The sequence below is a fragment of the Canis aureus genome, chromosome 4 (genome assembly GCF_053574225.1).
Source record: "Canis aureus isolate CA01 chromosome 4, VMU_Caureus_v.1.0, whole genome shotgun sequence".
NCBI classification, from domain to species: Eukaryota; Metazoa; Chordata; class Mammalia; order Carnivora; family Canidae; genus Canis; species Canis aureus.
In genome coordinates, this window is record NC_135614.1 from 9,353,081 (window position 1) to 9,368,635 (window position 15,555).

A 15,555-nucleotide genomic window follows, 5' to 3' on the forward strand; every position below is an offset into this window, starting at 1 on the left:
TTCTATCATTTCAACATGCAATCCCATACTTGCTACCAGTCACTCCCAATCCCCACCCCCATTGTTAATTTGGTTGATCGTTTCAAAGAACCATTTTTTTGTTTGATACTATTTCCTATTTCATTTATTTCTACTCAAGTATTTATTTCCTTTAATTATTTAGTAGTTTAGCTTACTATTAGTTTTCTAGTTTCTTAAAAGCAGATGTTTAGGTTATTGATTTGACTTCATTCTTTTTTTTTTTTTTTTTTTTATGATAGGCACACAGTGAGAGAGAGGCAGAGACACAGGCAGAGGGAGAAGCAGGCTCCATGCACCGGGAGCCCAACGTGGGATTCGATCCCGGGTCTCCAGGATCGCGCCCTGGGCCAAAGGCAGGCGCCAAACCTCTGCGCCACCCAGGGATCCCGACTTCATTCTTTTTAAATGTAGGGATTTGAAGCGATAAAGAAATTCCCTCTGAGTACTGCTTTCATTTCATTCCTCTTGAAATATATTTTTTAAAGATTAATTTATTTATTCATGAGAGACACACAGAGAAGAGAGGCAGAGACATAGGCAGAAGGAGAAGCAGGCTCCCTACAGGGAGCCTAATGTGGGACTCAATCCTGGATCCCAGGATCATGCCATGAGCCAAAGGCAGACTCTCAACCAGAGCCACCCAGGCGTCCCACCTCTTGAAATATTTTCTAATTTCCCTGTGATTACATCTTTGATCCACTGCTTATACAGGAGTATGTTGCTTTTAATTCTGTTACTAATTCTAATTTCATTTCATTTGTAGTCATATACTTTGTATGGTTTCATTCTTTTTAAATGTATCAAAACTTGTTTTGTAACCTGACATTTTGTCGATTTCCTTACTCATCTGTCTTGTTCTTCTATGTATTATTTAAAGTGAGGAACAGAAGTCTCCAATTGTTGCACTGAATTATCTATTTCTCTTGTCAGTTCTGTCAGATTTTGCTTCATGTTCTGGGGCTCTGTGGTTAATGTGTGTTTGTAACTGTCATATATTCTCAGTGGAATGAGCCTTTTAACATTGCATGCTGTTCTTGACTCCAGCAAAAACAAAAAATTAGCATTAAAGTCTATGTTATACAGCCCTCTTTTGGTTACTGTTTGCATGAAATATCTTATTCTGTTCTTTTACTTTTAAAATCTATTTGTGTCTTTGAATCTGAGTCTTTTAGATAGCAAAGAGTTTGAATCAAGTTTTTAAGGACATTCTGCCAATCACCCACTTACGTAGCATCTTTCTTTGAGGCACCCTCAAAACCCCTAAGGTTCTGCAGTGTGGATTCTGAAACCCACTGATTTAATAACATGCAGGAATTATTTGTAAAGGAAATAACCCAATTTTATTTCAGAATTCTGTTAGTAACTTGCCATGTAACCAGTTTCTTTTTATAATAAAGATGAAAAACATTACAACAGATGATGCTATCAGAGCCCACTATTTTAAAACTGAGGAACATTCAGGATATACTCAGAGATCCTCTACTATCATTGTATAGCACCCACCATATTAGTATGATATGCAATATGGAAATGCGTCAAATAGCAATGGCACCAATCCACCTGTAATAAGTAACTGTTGACTGCCTACCCTTCAAAAGGCCATTTCCCTTCCTCCTATGATGACAATGCCCTAACTTGGTTTCTTGTGCTTGCACTTCACCTCTAGAAAAAAGGTACCTTGATCTATCAAGGTGATCTTCTCCTTTCCACCAACTGGTTTAGAAAGATGAGAATGATACCCAGTTTGGGTCAATGGTTGATGTGAAGAGCATCCTTTCAGAAACTCTCCCTACCTCTGGACTAATTTTACGAAAAAATAAATCTCCGCATTAAGCTAGTTTACATTAGGTTTCGTATTTAGGCCAAAAATTCTACAAGCGTTTGATTAACTATTTCTCAGTATGATCAAAAAAATAAGCTTAACTTTTATCTTTCAATATTTTATTTAAAGACTTCAGTTTTAAACATCTGTAAGACATTCATCAATCCATTTATTATTTTACTTTTAACATTATAAATTTAACTTCAAGTGGCAAAAAAACCAAAAATATGTAATCAGACTATATTTTAGCAGTGTCTTCAAAATAGGGAAACCAAAAAAACTTACTACCACCAAAACAAACCAACCAATCTAATTTATTAGGCATGTCTATGTTTTATTTTCCTTTACAGGATAATTATTTTTTGGAAAAAATTCACTTTCAAAGAATCAGCCCTTGCAAACAGAGCAGCTAGTCTTTCCACAAATAAAACCCAGTATCTAGATTCTCAAAACTCACAATACCAAATGGAAATGTCTGGTTGTCAGCCAATAGGGTCATGCTCAAGTCCGTTTCACATCACAGGGAATAATCTATAACTAATTTCATAGGCAAATTCCAATTCTAAATATTACTAGAGACTACTATTGTTATTCCCAACTGTGGTGACAATTGTCTTATTGCTGAATTGTACATGATAAATTTTCTTTGGCAACTTTTTATGCTATCAAGTAACACAACTGGACAACTATAAAGGTTTGAATTAACTTAGTATTTCAAAATTGCAAACTTCATTGTAATTATTTAAATGTAATTTCTTATAGATGCATCTATAAGAAACATGCCTAATGTAATATAACAAGAAAAGAATTGCTAAATAATCATTACTAAAAGCTTTTCAGATATATGTACAAGTACACAGTTGAACTCAAAAACCAGTGAAAATATTATAATGTTAGCTCCAATTCACTATCAGACTTTCTGTGATAAAGAATAAAAACTAAATGTAAAAACTAAAATCTGGGTGTCCGTCAATTTTTCTGGAAGGCTCTTTCAAATGGATTCAAAATGGCCTAAAAATTGGCCAGAATACAATGTGAATTCTATTATACCTCATAAAATTAAGTATATTGATAACTTAATAATTTTTCATTCTTGTTCTATGGAATAAGCCTATAACGGAGGCTCGGCAAAATATTACCAAGAAATTTAAAAAGGAAGCTCAAGTCCAGATGTATAACTAAGAAATCTTCTCTATATATAACAAAATCACCAACTTAAATTATAAACGGCTTTCACTTAATATTATCACTCCAAACTTCACACAATGTAAATTAAAATAGGTATGGCAGAAAGTGCACTCTGAAGCATGTTCACATCACAAAGATAAACGATGAAATTTAGCCAGCAAAAATTCAAATAGGCATATATGCAAACATCTGTATGCAAACTTTCATGAGTAAGATGTAAGAAATGATTCGTCTTGATAATTTTATGTACAAATTGTTTACAATTTAAAACAAGTACAACTGAAAACGTTTCTATGTAAAAGCCACAATAAAGTCAAACGAAATACTAAATAACAAAATAACAGTCTTACGAACTGGTTTCTCAAGAGAGTAACAATGGAGTATGGTATTCTAAGAAATGCCTTCTTCTTGATCAATCATTTCTGTTTTAACTGAAAAGACATCTGCCAGCATATGTTTTGGAATTTCTGAACCTCTGACTTTCAAGGCATAACAAGCATTCTCCACTTTGGCCAGACTTTGTTTCAAGGTATACAACTTCTTAGAAACCTCATAAGGTCCAGTATTGCCAATGAATGAAAATCCATCATAAACCTGACGTAAAAACTGGCTCACTTCAAAGGGGGTGTCAATGTCCCCATTCCCCACACTGTTAATACACATCCGCATCAACTCTCCAGTTAAATCAGCCACTCCCAGGAGGTAATCAACAGGTGTGATTTTCAGTCTCCAAGTACCAAACTGCTTATCCTGTCCATCAGAGGAGGGCTGGTAAAGAAAACACACACACACAAAGAAAATACAACGTGAAAAAGAGTGAATATGCATGTATGCCATTTATTATAAGGTACAAAATCAAAAGCAGGTCAGTCATACTAATCTCTAAATAAGAGGATCTTTTTGTTTAATGACCATTTGGGATGTTACAAGAAGAATTCATGCCCTGGGTAGAAAGCTGAAGTAAAGGGCTTCAAGATAATTTTGTAATCTAATATTGTATCATTTTAAAATCAACTATTCCCAACTTCACTTGACATATAAAGTAAAATTAAAACATTCTTAATAAACCTAATGACTATTGCATGACAGTCACTTACTTATTTAAATGACAAATCATAAAGCCCTCCAGGGTTTGTGATCCACACGTTTTCCTAAGTCACTTAGTCCCTTTCTGGCCTTTTCTAGCCCCACTCAGCAACACTATCATAATTTATCACTCTCTTGCTACATTCTCTTCAGTTCCCTTAGACTCAGACTCCTTTGTTGTTGCTTTTTCTGCACCTGCCCAACAAAGACAAAACCCTGAATCGATATTATAATCTACTCATGCTAGTGTTTTATTCAAGTAGCGGAGTACCAAGCTGAAAAAATAGTAATCACAACTATAGAGTTGGTACTGCTACAAATTACTCACCAATCCTTCTTCCTTATTCCTATAGTTCTCTTTCCTGTCTCTTCAAACACTATTGCAAACCCTTACCACTCTCCTCAGCCCCCTACTCAATCCCAAACCTCTCTACTCTCAGTAGACAATCTTGTCTACTTACAATGACCTGGCCATTTGCCAGATTAACTGGCACAAGCTCTCTCAATGACCTTATCCTACAAAATAAAACAAAACAAAAAGAACTTATTTATGTCCACATCCATCTTTACCTTCTATCCTCCAGTCTCAGATGATGGGTTGTCCCCTCCTCTTGTTTGAGGTTAACTCTTCCAAATGACCTTGACCCATCTCCTCCCACCTCTTCCAGGACCTTGCTTCATAAGGTGTATGCCCTTGGGCAAGTTATTTCATCTCTCTAAACCTCAGTTTCCTCATCTGTAAAATGGGATAACAGCACCTACCTCAGAGGTTTATTTTAAGGATGAGTTAACATTTACCAAGTTCTTGGCATAACGCCCAACACAAAGTAAATACTCAATAAATGTTAGCTGCTATCACCGTCACCCTCATGTCCATCTCCTCTCTCCACATCAACTTTTCCCTCTCTCTATTGGAGCCTGTCTGGAAGACGGACAGGCCTACACTGTTATTAAAAGTCTGTATGAGATATAACTGGCTGAGGCTATAATCATACTGGAGGACATTTTAGGCAGAACTGCAAAGGTGTGCAGGTCAAAATTATGTTGTGTATTTGAGGAACTCATGAGGTATTTCCTTGGGTAATGTTTAAAGTGAGTAGTAGTATAGGATGATTCTAGAAAGGAGGTCAGGGGTAGAATGTCACATTAAGGAATGTGAACTTTACCTATGGGTAATCAATAGTCACTGAGAATTAAAGAAATGAAAAAGTCAAATTTAAGTTTTATTAATACTACTCAATATCGTTGGACTGTTCAGAGATTGTCCAATCCTTTCAACATAGATATAAAAAAGTGAGGTCCAAGAAATGTGGTAGGTAATAGAGCTAGTTAATGACAGAACTAGGTAAGTACCCAAAGTCAACTTCCCAATTTTTCTGATACCTGATTATCATGACATAAAACTACCTGTTATGTTTGGTTTCTATTCACTGTTAGTAGAATTGGCATCTTTTTAAAAAGGGTAGCTTGTGGGGGAAATGGAGGGGGACTGCATTTTATAGGTGGTTTATAAAAATAACTTTGGCTTAAGAAAACATTAATGTTCTTTGTTTCTATCATTAGAGAGAAAGAGCTCCCTGATTATGACTAAGAAGTTGATTTTAGAGAATAACGCATGTTAAAAATTTAACATATTTCAACTAATAAATTGTCAAGAAAATAAATCCTGCTTCACTGGTAATGTGTATTAGAAACTAGAGAAAAGCAAATTACTTGAAATGCAATTTTTCAAGATGCGTCTGAAGTATTTAGGGGTGAAATATCAAGGCATCTGTAATTGACTTTAAAGTGGTTTAGCAAAAAGTATTTCGATAAAGCAAATATGGCAAAATATTAACAATTATCCAGGTAATGAGTACATGGATGTCCATATGTTAGTATTCTCTCTACTTTCTTGCATGTTTGTACTTTAAAACATTTTTAAAAATTTAAGTGGTTTTGACAATATTCTCAGTAAGCAAGTCAGAACAAAATATCTTTCTTCCCTATCAAATTCCCAGAATTTTCCACACCAAGAATCTTCAGCACTAGAAGGAAAAATTATTTCTGAATGTGGTCTTAATTTGAAAAGTATATGAATTATTTTAATATTATAATCTCTGAATAATTTACTACCTAAATCCAGTGCATTTACTCTCAGTTTTTCTCTATATTTATGTCCTGATATTTCCAATTTTGAATCAGAAAGAACTTGAAAGGGAGTATAGCAACTTCTCTAATATATATATCAAAGAGGCTTCCTTTCTTTCCATAATTCAATCTTCACTAAATAAATAAAATATAAAGGAATTTTACTTCTCAAAAATGAAATGCCCTCCTTAATGAACTTCCTACAGTTTTAAAAACTGAGAAAATATATACATGGCTTCCTTAAAGTTGTATTTGTCATGCCAAATTCAGTCTGACCTTTCAGTGTTAACATTTTACTTCCTATTCAAGAAAACATTATTTCTACATCTTCCTCCATCCTCTGCCTGACCATCCAGTAATCTCAGTACTAATCATCAGTAATCATCATCATCAGTAATCTCATCCTGATCATCTCAGTAATGCTTTAAAAAATAATAAAAAAATTACCAAACTAAAGACAGGAAAAACTGTCCAATTTTATCCTTAGGTGTACTTGTATCTCAGGAAGTATCAAATATTGAAAATCTCACCTTTCGTTGCCTGTATATACTGAAACCCAGGGAAAAAACAATATTTATTTATAAGTCAGACTGCAAAAGTTTCTTTTTTCTTAATCTGAAATAGCGGCATAATTTTCAGATACAAGCTTTATGAACTGAGTAAGTGATTAACAGCTCTCCCTGTATAGGAACAATTTTACATTAACTTTTCTAATGACAACTAGGGACCACTTCCGTGTCATATACTACACACTGCTAATTTAAAACCTTTAAATCAAATCCTGTAAAACACTCCTTTGAGGTAGATACTTGGTGCAGGGGTTTCTGTGCATACTCTGAGAAATTCTGGCAGAGTGCAGAAGGGCACTGGCTTAGATTTCAAAACACCTGGTTTCAAAATTTAGCTCTGTCGCACTTTATTTGTTGTGCAGTTTCTGGTAAGTTATTTAAACTCTCTAAAGCCTGTTTCCTACTTTGTAAAATGAGGGTGAGAATTCTTACCTCATACAGTTAATAAAAAATTTAAATGAGATAGTGCTTACAAAGGGCACATGGTAAATACAGAGTAAAACCAAAAGTGGACTTAACAGTAATCACTTAGCAGTGCTTTAGATAAATAGTATTACTATCCCCCCAACATAACCAGCTGTTCTTGTTCCACCCACTAACAAAAATATTTTAAAAAGACCATTTCCTTCGTTGAGAATCTATGAAATCACACTTTAGAAAGAATACTGCCATCTCGATATTCTTAACATTGTAAGCCAAGAAATCTCCTATCTTCACTATACTGTTATATGAATTATGTAATAAATGTGAAATGATTTCAAATTCTTACGGTCTTATTTTCTTTTCCACATTCTTCTGTTGTAAATATCAATTGTTTATTAATTTCATCCATACTGATAAGTGATCGTGTTTTGATGAAGTGTTGAAAAGAGACAGCCTCCACATATTCCTGTAGTCCTGCAACACCAACCAAGAAAATTACTAAAGAACAACTACTGAATTAGACTGTCATTAATATAGAACTTCAAACTGCTCATCACCTAGCTCAACAAAAGTTTAATGGAGGGGCACCTGGGTGGCTCAGTTACCTGTCCACCTCTTGGTTTCAGCTAAGGTCATGATCTCAGGGTTGTGAGATCGAGCCCCGTGTCAGGCTCTGCACTCAGTGTAGAGTCTGCTTTAGATTCTCTCTTCCTCTCCCTCCCACTTGCACTCTCTCTCAAATAAATAAATAAAATCTTTAAAAAAAGTTTAATGGATGCTGACTATAATGGTAGCACTGGATTCAATACTTAGACTACAAAGAATTACTTGGGGATAGATGGTGGGGATTAGTACTGAACACAGCAAACATCTCTGCAACTCAACTTTATAGACAACTCAAATATAAATGTATTCAAGCTTTCTACTTCATGAGTCATTGGTCTTAAAAAATCTACTTTCTTTTCTACAGAGAAACATCAAAGACATATAGAAAAAAAGGTTTAAAGAATTTAAGAAAATTCTATTATAAAAATTCTTTAGGCTTTAACAGAAACTACACAGTGGATTATTTTTTGCTCCCTGAAGCAGCAAATAGGTAATAATTTAATCAAATGAGACATAAAATTAAATAACATTTGGATCTTTCCTGAAATTTTAATAGGTAGAAAACACTAAATAATACAGTATTAAGTGTCAATATGGTCTTTCTGCTCCTACTCCAAAATAGATCTAAGAATTGATAACTCCTTTTCTGCGTTAGTAATTTAAGTTTAAAAAAAGAAACAAAAAACCTAATGAGCAATACATTTTTATACCAGATCTAAGTTCCACAAAATTAGCACTGAAATAAAAACAAATTTTGGTAAAGATCAAAAGTGTTTTAAAACAACTAAATTCTCTAGCCACAATTTTCAATGTTATTAATGGTATAATCTATAAGATGATATTTACAGAGAAAAAGTATTTCTTAAAATGAATGTCATTAACTGTTAAGAAACTATTTTAGTATTCTTTGTAAAGGCTTTGTTATAAACACAAGAGAAGAATGAATTCTGACTAAAGAAAACTCAGAACTGAATAGAATCATCATATTCAAGCTAACACATCTTGCAAAGAGTCCTCCCAGTGCTGACACTAAAAATCAGGTTTGGCATCAACAGTGTTGAGACTCACCCCACTGTGGGATCATCACATCAAATGCCACGTAAGGGTCAAAGAAACAAAGGGAAGTGGATGACCTGGTTTTGATAGCAGTAAGAGGAAGCTACTAAATGAAAATATCCTGACTCATTTTAAGCCACAAGTGATGTTAAAGCAAAGTCAGAAACTGGTGCCTTCAGTTGACAGAACAGGACATGATAGAATAGGACATTGTTTCATAAATTATAACATGCTGAGAAATGAAACAAAGTTTAACAGAACAGATAACATCTTTTACATTTATTATAAAAAAAACATTTGTGTAAAATTTTAGTTTTATGAATAGGTGACCACCAAGTTCTCTTTCCCAAAGACAATCTGTACGTCTCAATCCCTTCCAGAAATAACTTCATGCACGCAAAAGGAAAGAACAAAACCTAAAGACCACTCATTACATCTCTCAATATGTTCTACCGCGGTCAACTCTTATGAATGGGCTAAACAGACAGAAGATAATTGCACAAAGATTTACATGCAAGGGTATTCGTCATTATAATCATTACAGCAAGGAAGTAGAAAAAGTTTAAAAGATCAATTTAGCTCCACTACTTCAGATAACGGAGGTGGACTCTAAAACATTTCTCCTTTGCCAGCTAGTACAGTATTAAACTTTGTTGGTAGAAAGTGCTGTAAGGGAAAGCAAGGAGGAAAAAGCTCTCTTCCTTGTTGTAGTGTGTCTCTTCCAGCAGCCTTCTCCATGTGAGGAAACCAGCTGCTCGAGGTAGCCAGTAGCACACAGCATTTCCTTGGGAATAACTTCCCAGTGAGCTACCACCGCGGGCAAGGAGTTTGATGGTATGGCACCTCTCCATGGACAGCTTCCCATAGAATTCTATTAGCTCAGCACCTCAGCAAACTTCTCTGCCATCCAATGGGCCATGCCTTCAAGGAGGTGAGGGAGGGTGGGAATGAGGGATGTACTCTTCCGGATTTGCTTCTTTTTAGCCCTGGGGTAGTGGCTGCCCTCTCTGAGATTCCTATACTTTTTAGAATATACTTTTCCTCTTATCAGGTAATCACCTACACAGCTAATTCTTTATATTAAACTTACCCTGTTCAAATTACCATGCAGCTTTTTTTCCTATTTGGACCCTGATAAATACAACAGGGAATTATGAAAATGAATAACGGTATTATTTTTCCTTTACCCCTATTACCATAGAGGAGGTATTCTATCTTCTGAGGCCAGACACTGTACCTAGGATCAGGATAAAGATGCAATCCGAGCAGGAAGCTTAACACAGATTTTCCCTTCAATGTTCCACCTTATGTTCTCTATTGGATTCTAATGGTCAATATTCAAACATGCTCAGATCTCTCCCATCTATTGGTCCTCTTTCTTCCCAACTATTGCCCCACCTCTCTTCTCCCCTTCAGAACTAAATTTATTGAAGTAGCTGGCTACAACATTCCTTAATAACCTCACCGCATACTTCTCAACCTACTTCATTCTACCTTGAGCCCCTCTCTACACCAAAACAGCTCTCACGAAGATTATAATATAATATGACCTTTAACAAGGTTAAGGGACATTTTTTCATTTTCCATCTTGGCAGTAGTCAGAATTTTGACCACTTTAAAGGAGGAATTCTTTGGGGTTTTTAAGATTTTATTTGTTTCAGAGACAGAGAACACATGTTATGAGCAGGGGGGAGAGGCAGAGAAAGAGGGTGAAGCAGACTCCCCACTGAGTAGGGAGTCTCACATGGGGGGCCCTGATCCCAGGAACCCAGGATTATGACCTGAGCTGAAGGCAGATGTTTAACCAACTGAGCCATCCAAACGACTCAGGAGAAATTCTTTAAGCAAGTTTCCAGGGCACCTGGGTGGCTCAAAGGTTGAGCACCTATCTGCCTTTGGCTCAGGTCGTGATTTGGGGGCTCTGAGATGGAGTCCCGCAGCAGGCTCTCCCTCCACCTACATCTCTGCCTCTGTGTCTTAACCAAGATGTTATCTACAGGAGAACATATGGTAAAACAACATTCTTTGAGTGGCAAAAAATATTTGGCTGAATTCATGAGTTAGCCAGTTGTTTTATACACATGAGCCAATCCAAAACATGGAAAACAGTTCCAATGAATACATTCTTAAAATTATTTGTAGTTAATAAAATTAACTAAGTACAACCAACTTTCACGCCTGCCCCTCAGCTGAAGAAGTGCTAAACACAATGATCTCTATGGTAATTTTCAAATTCAGAATGGTAGGAACTATTCTCTTCCTATTGAAATGTCAAAAAAAATCCGCTTGATGAAACTAAACGGTATGACAACTAAAGAGGACATCTCTCACTTTGAACAAAGCACTCCTAAATGACACAAAAATTAATAGTATGCTGTTGCTAAAATGTTTGCAGTCTTACAAATAAATGCATTTGAAATAGTACTAAACTCACCAAACAAGGTTTAAACTTAACATTTTAAATTGATTTTTTTAAGCTGATATTTTAAGTGTATAGTTCTGTGGCACTCATTCACACCTGTGGTACAACCATCACCACCAACTATTTCCAGAACTGTTATCTTACAAAACTGAAACTCTACTAAATACACACTCATTCCTCTTTCCCTCATGCCCCTAACAACCAGCATTCTATTTTCAGTCTCTGGATTTGACTATTCTACATACCTCACAGAATAGAATTTGTACAGAATTTATCCTTTTGTGACCGGCTTACTTTAGCACAATGCCTTCAGGGTTCATCCATGCTGTAGCATGTGGCAGAATTTCCCTCCTTCTTAGGGCTGGTATTCCACTGTATAGACATATGACATTTTGCTTATCCATTCATCCATCAACGGACATTTAGGTTGCTTCCACCTTTTGGGTATTGCGAATAATGCTGCCGTGAACATGTGTATACAAATATCTGCGAGTCTCTGCTTTTAATTGTTTTTGTGTATGCACCAGAAGCCTCCAACAAGACATTTTAAAAATATAAAGTATGAGTAGTAGCTTACTAAGTTCTGAGTGTCAGTTAGATGTTAAGATAATGTATCTGGTACTTTACATCCATCTTTTTCATATTCATTATAAGCTTACATGGACTGTATTACTGACCTTCCTTTATAGATGAACTGAGGCTCATAGAAGTTAAAGAATTCACCCATATCAAAGTAAAAAAAATTTTTTTTAAGATTTTCATTTATTCATAAGAGACACAGAGAGAGAGGCAGAGACACAAGCAGAGGGAGAAGCAGGCCCCTCACAGGGAGCCCGATGCAGGACTTAATCTTTGGACTGGGATTACGCCCTGAGCTAAAGGCAGATGCTCAACTGCTGAGTCACCCAGGGGTCCCATAAAAAAATATTTCTAATTCAAAAGTTCATGTCCTTCCCCTTACCTGCTTCTTTACATTCAATTCCATATAAAGCATAATCACTTTTTCTCCTACTAAATCCAGTTCAGCTATTCTCTATGCTTTGTGCTTTTGTTTAACTTTATTCTCTAGTCTCTCCTACCATAAACTTTCATGATTCCATGCTATTCTGTGCCTAAGCTGACTTCTCTAAATCCTTTTCTACCTGTAGGAGAAGTTTAAATGTTCTGATATGCCCAGTCAAGGCAGCACTCATTTCTCCATACCCATTACATAAAACTTATACTTCGGCTAAATGTTTCAGCCAGCTCTGATTTATGAATACCTATTTTTTTCACTACAGAGTTTTGAGGGAAAGAACAATGCCTTTACAACTTTCTCTTTTCCCCACTCCCAAAGGGACCTTGAGAAGAGACTCAAATGTTTAGTAAATTCTTTAAAATAATCTCTCCCTGTTCTTCCTCACTAGTTTTATGAGATGATACGTGCTTTGACAAAAATATTTTAAAATCTAGTATTCAAACGTTCAAAAATAACCTAATTATACTTAATTTATAGTACTTTGGATTTAAGTCCATTAAGAAAGAAATATTCCTACAAGATTAAAAGTTCAAACTGATGGAAGTTCAGAATTAGAGGTCTTAAAGTTACCTGATTTATTTTTTATAGGAAAAAAAAAGATACAGAACAACAGCCTTCAAAATTTATCTGTGGTGTCAATCTATGTCAACATGGATGGCCATCAAACACTGCATTTTCAAATATATCTAAAGTCATTACTTAAGTTGTCCTTGGAATGTGTTTGATTAAAGTTAATCCTGAGATGAGGTGTCCATTTCTGCTCCATGGTAGTTAGGTTTCATGATATACCACAAAGAAAGTTCAAGGACATCTGGCCCAAAACACTGAAAAGCAGTTCTGGTCACATCTAGGTAAAAGGATGTTTAAACAAGTTATGTTTCAACTTGATGAAAAGGACATCCGTTATTTTCAGTGAATAATCCCCAAGGTGAAAAATTTCAACCTACTGCCATATTCCATCAAACAATGCCTTTCCCTTCTGCTTTTACCTTGGATGAAATCCAATTAGAATTATTTACAGAATCAGCTGCCAGTAAGAGAGAAGTCTGTAGGTTGCTTTTATGTAATTTGTTATTTTTCTCCTTGTTCCTCTTTTAGAACATATAGAAGGAAACCCAATTAAAGACTCCTGATTTTTACTTATTCTTAATAATACTTAAGCAATATACATCCAATCCAAATCTCCATCAAAAACCATATATAAAGGTAAACAAACAAGACAGAGGTCTCACTCTAAATTCAAATTTTGCATCTCTCAACTCTCTCTCCAGGCTTTTAGTGTTTTTAAAAAATTGCTTGCCTTATGACCCAGCAATTCCACCCCTAGGTATATACACAAGAAACTAAAAGCAGAGGTTCACACAAACTTACAAATGTTCATAGCAGTACTGTTCACAATAACCAAAGAGTAGAAACAACCCAAATGTCCATCATTGATGAATGGATAAACAAAATGTGGTATATACATACACATAGTGTGGAATATTACTCAGCCCTAAAAAAAGGATAGAATTCTGATACATGCTATGACACATACAAGAGCCTTGAAAACATTATGCTAAGTGACAAAAGCCAGACACAAAAGGCCACAAATCATATGATTCTATCTACATGAAATATCCAAAAGAGGCAAATCCAATGGAGACAAAGTAAATTAGTGGTTGCCTAGCTATGGGTATATTGGCGTGGGGGAAGGAAGAATGAGGAATGACTGCGAATGTGTAAGGGGTGTCCTTCTGGGATGATGAAAACATTCTGGAATTAGTGGTGACAGCTATACGACTTGTTACAGTAAAAACCACTGAATTAGACAATTTAAAAGGGTTAATTTTATGGTGTATAAATTGTAACTAAATTTTTAAAACTGCATTTTTAGCTATTTTTAAGAATACTATCTGAATTTTTTCAAGTTAGCTTTATTAGATCACTAAAATATTAGAGTAAAATCAGATCCAGGTCTGATTCACATGCCATTCTGCTAAAAAGTCTTATACGCAAACACATAAATTATACATTGAAAATATATCCATGAGCCTTAGCTTTGTAAAGTATATGCAATTATACTACCAATAGTAAAACTTAAACACAGTTTCACTAATTCGGATTTTGTTTAATTTGAATTGTCCACTGAGCAGGGCTTTTACTTTAGCACTGAAGAGTGTATGCTGAGAAAATAAGTATTACTGATTTTTTAACCCAAAATAAAAATAAATTTTAAAATTTAGCACATTACTACAGATTAATTCTGCTAAATTCCAGAAGGGAAGAGGACAAACATTTGTTAACAGTTATGTGCCAAAGTAAGAAATGCCTTTCATAAACATACTTCATCTAGTTTTCAAAGCAACCCATGAGGCAGTTATTCCCAATCCCACATAACAGGTGAGAAAGCTAAAATTCAAACAGGTTGTATATTATGTTCCAAGGTTACAGATCTAAGGACTATCAGAGCAAACAAACCCAGGTCTGTCTGACAGAAAAGGCTCTCTTTCTACTTCACCTCAGTGAGTAAATTTTATGTTTAAAAAGCAAACGTGAATGAGTAGAAAAGTTAATAGTAATCTGGGGATCTTCTAAATCCCTCCAACATGACTGCTAAATACCAAAGGATCACACTCTCTCTTCCTATCTCACTTAGTCACTATACTAATCCCTTAAACATCTCCTGTCAGCATTTCCAACTCCCTTTTCCCTTTCAATGAAATTCAAAATATTTTAACAGGAACATAAATTATTATATAAATCAATATAAACTTCAAACTCTAAATATATTCTTTCATTGTCTTACTATGTTAAACTATATTTACTAAAAAATTGCTTATCAAGTGCTGTAAAATATAAGCATAAGCTATTTATCAAATCATTTCTTGATTTTTAGATGCTGGTAGAAAGATCTTTTGTTTAATTTGTCTGTCTTTCCCTAGCTAAATGAAGCCACTGAGACATGATTTGATATTCGGAACATCACTGAACTCATGACTTCCTCCATTAGAATGACAGTCATTCAGTGACTAGGGATCCTACCTATGTGGAGATTCACAGGCCTGCCTCTACCTCTACTCTCTCCACTACTCATCAAATCTCTATTCCTTTCTCATCATCCTCGCTCTAACCATTGAGATATAAATAAAGGGAGTAGAAGAAAAAAAAAAAGCAAGGTTTGGCTGGCACTTACTGGGTAGGAGAGGTGAGCATCCTTTGATCATTTGATAAG

General features: G+C 35.2%; 1 protein-coding gene across 1 annotated transcript in view; it reads right to left on the bottom strand.

Annotated features, from left to right (window-relative positions):
- Nucleotides 1-1,945: 1,945 nt before the first annotated feature.
- The window catches only part of TSNAX (translin associated factor X), a 29,741-nt gene continuing 16,131 nt past the window's right edge, over nt 1,946-15,555 (bottom strand). Inside the window, exons 5-6 of the mRNA XM_077894509.1 lie at nt 7,586-7,713; nt 1,946-3,799 (exon numbers count right to left, since the gene is read on the bottom strand). Of these exons, the coding sequence (XP_077750635.1) occupies nt 3,422-3,799; nt 7,586-7,713 (506 nt within the window). The 3' untranslated portion in view covers nt 1,946-3,421. The remainder of the gene's footprint in view (nt 3,800-7,585; nt 7,714-15,555) is intronic.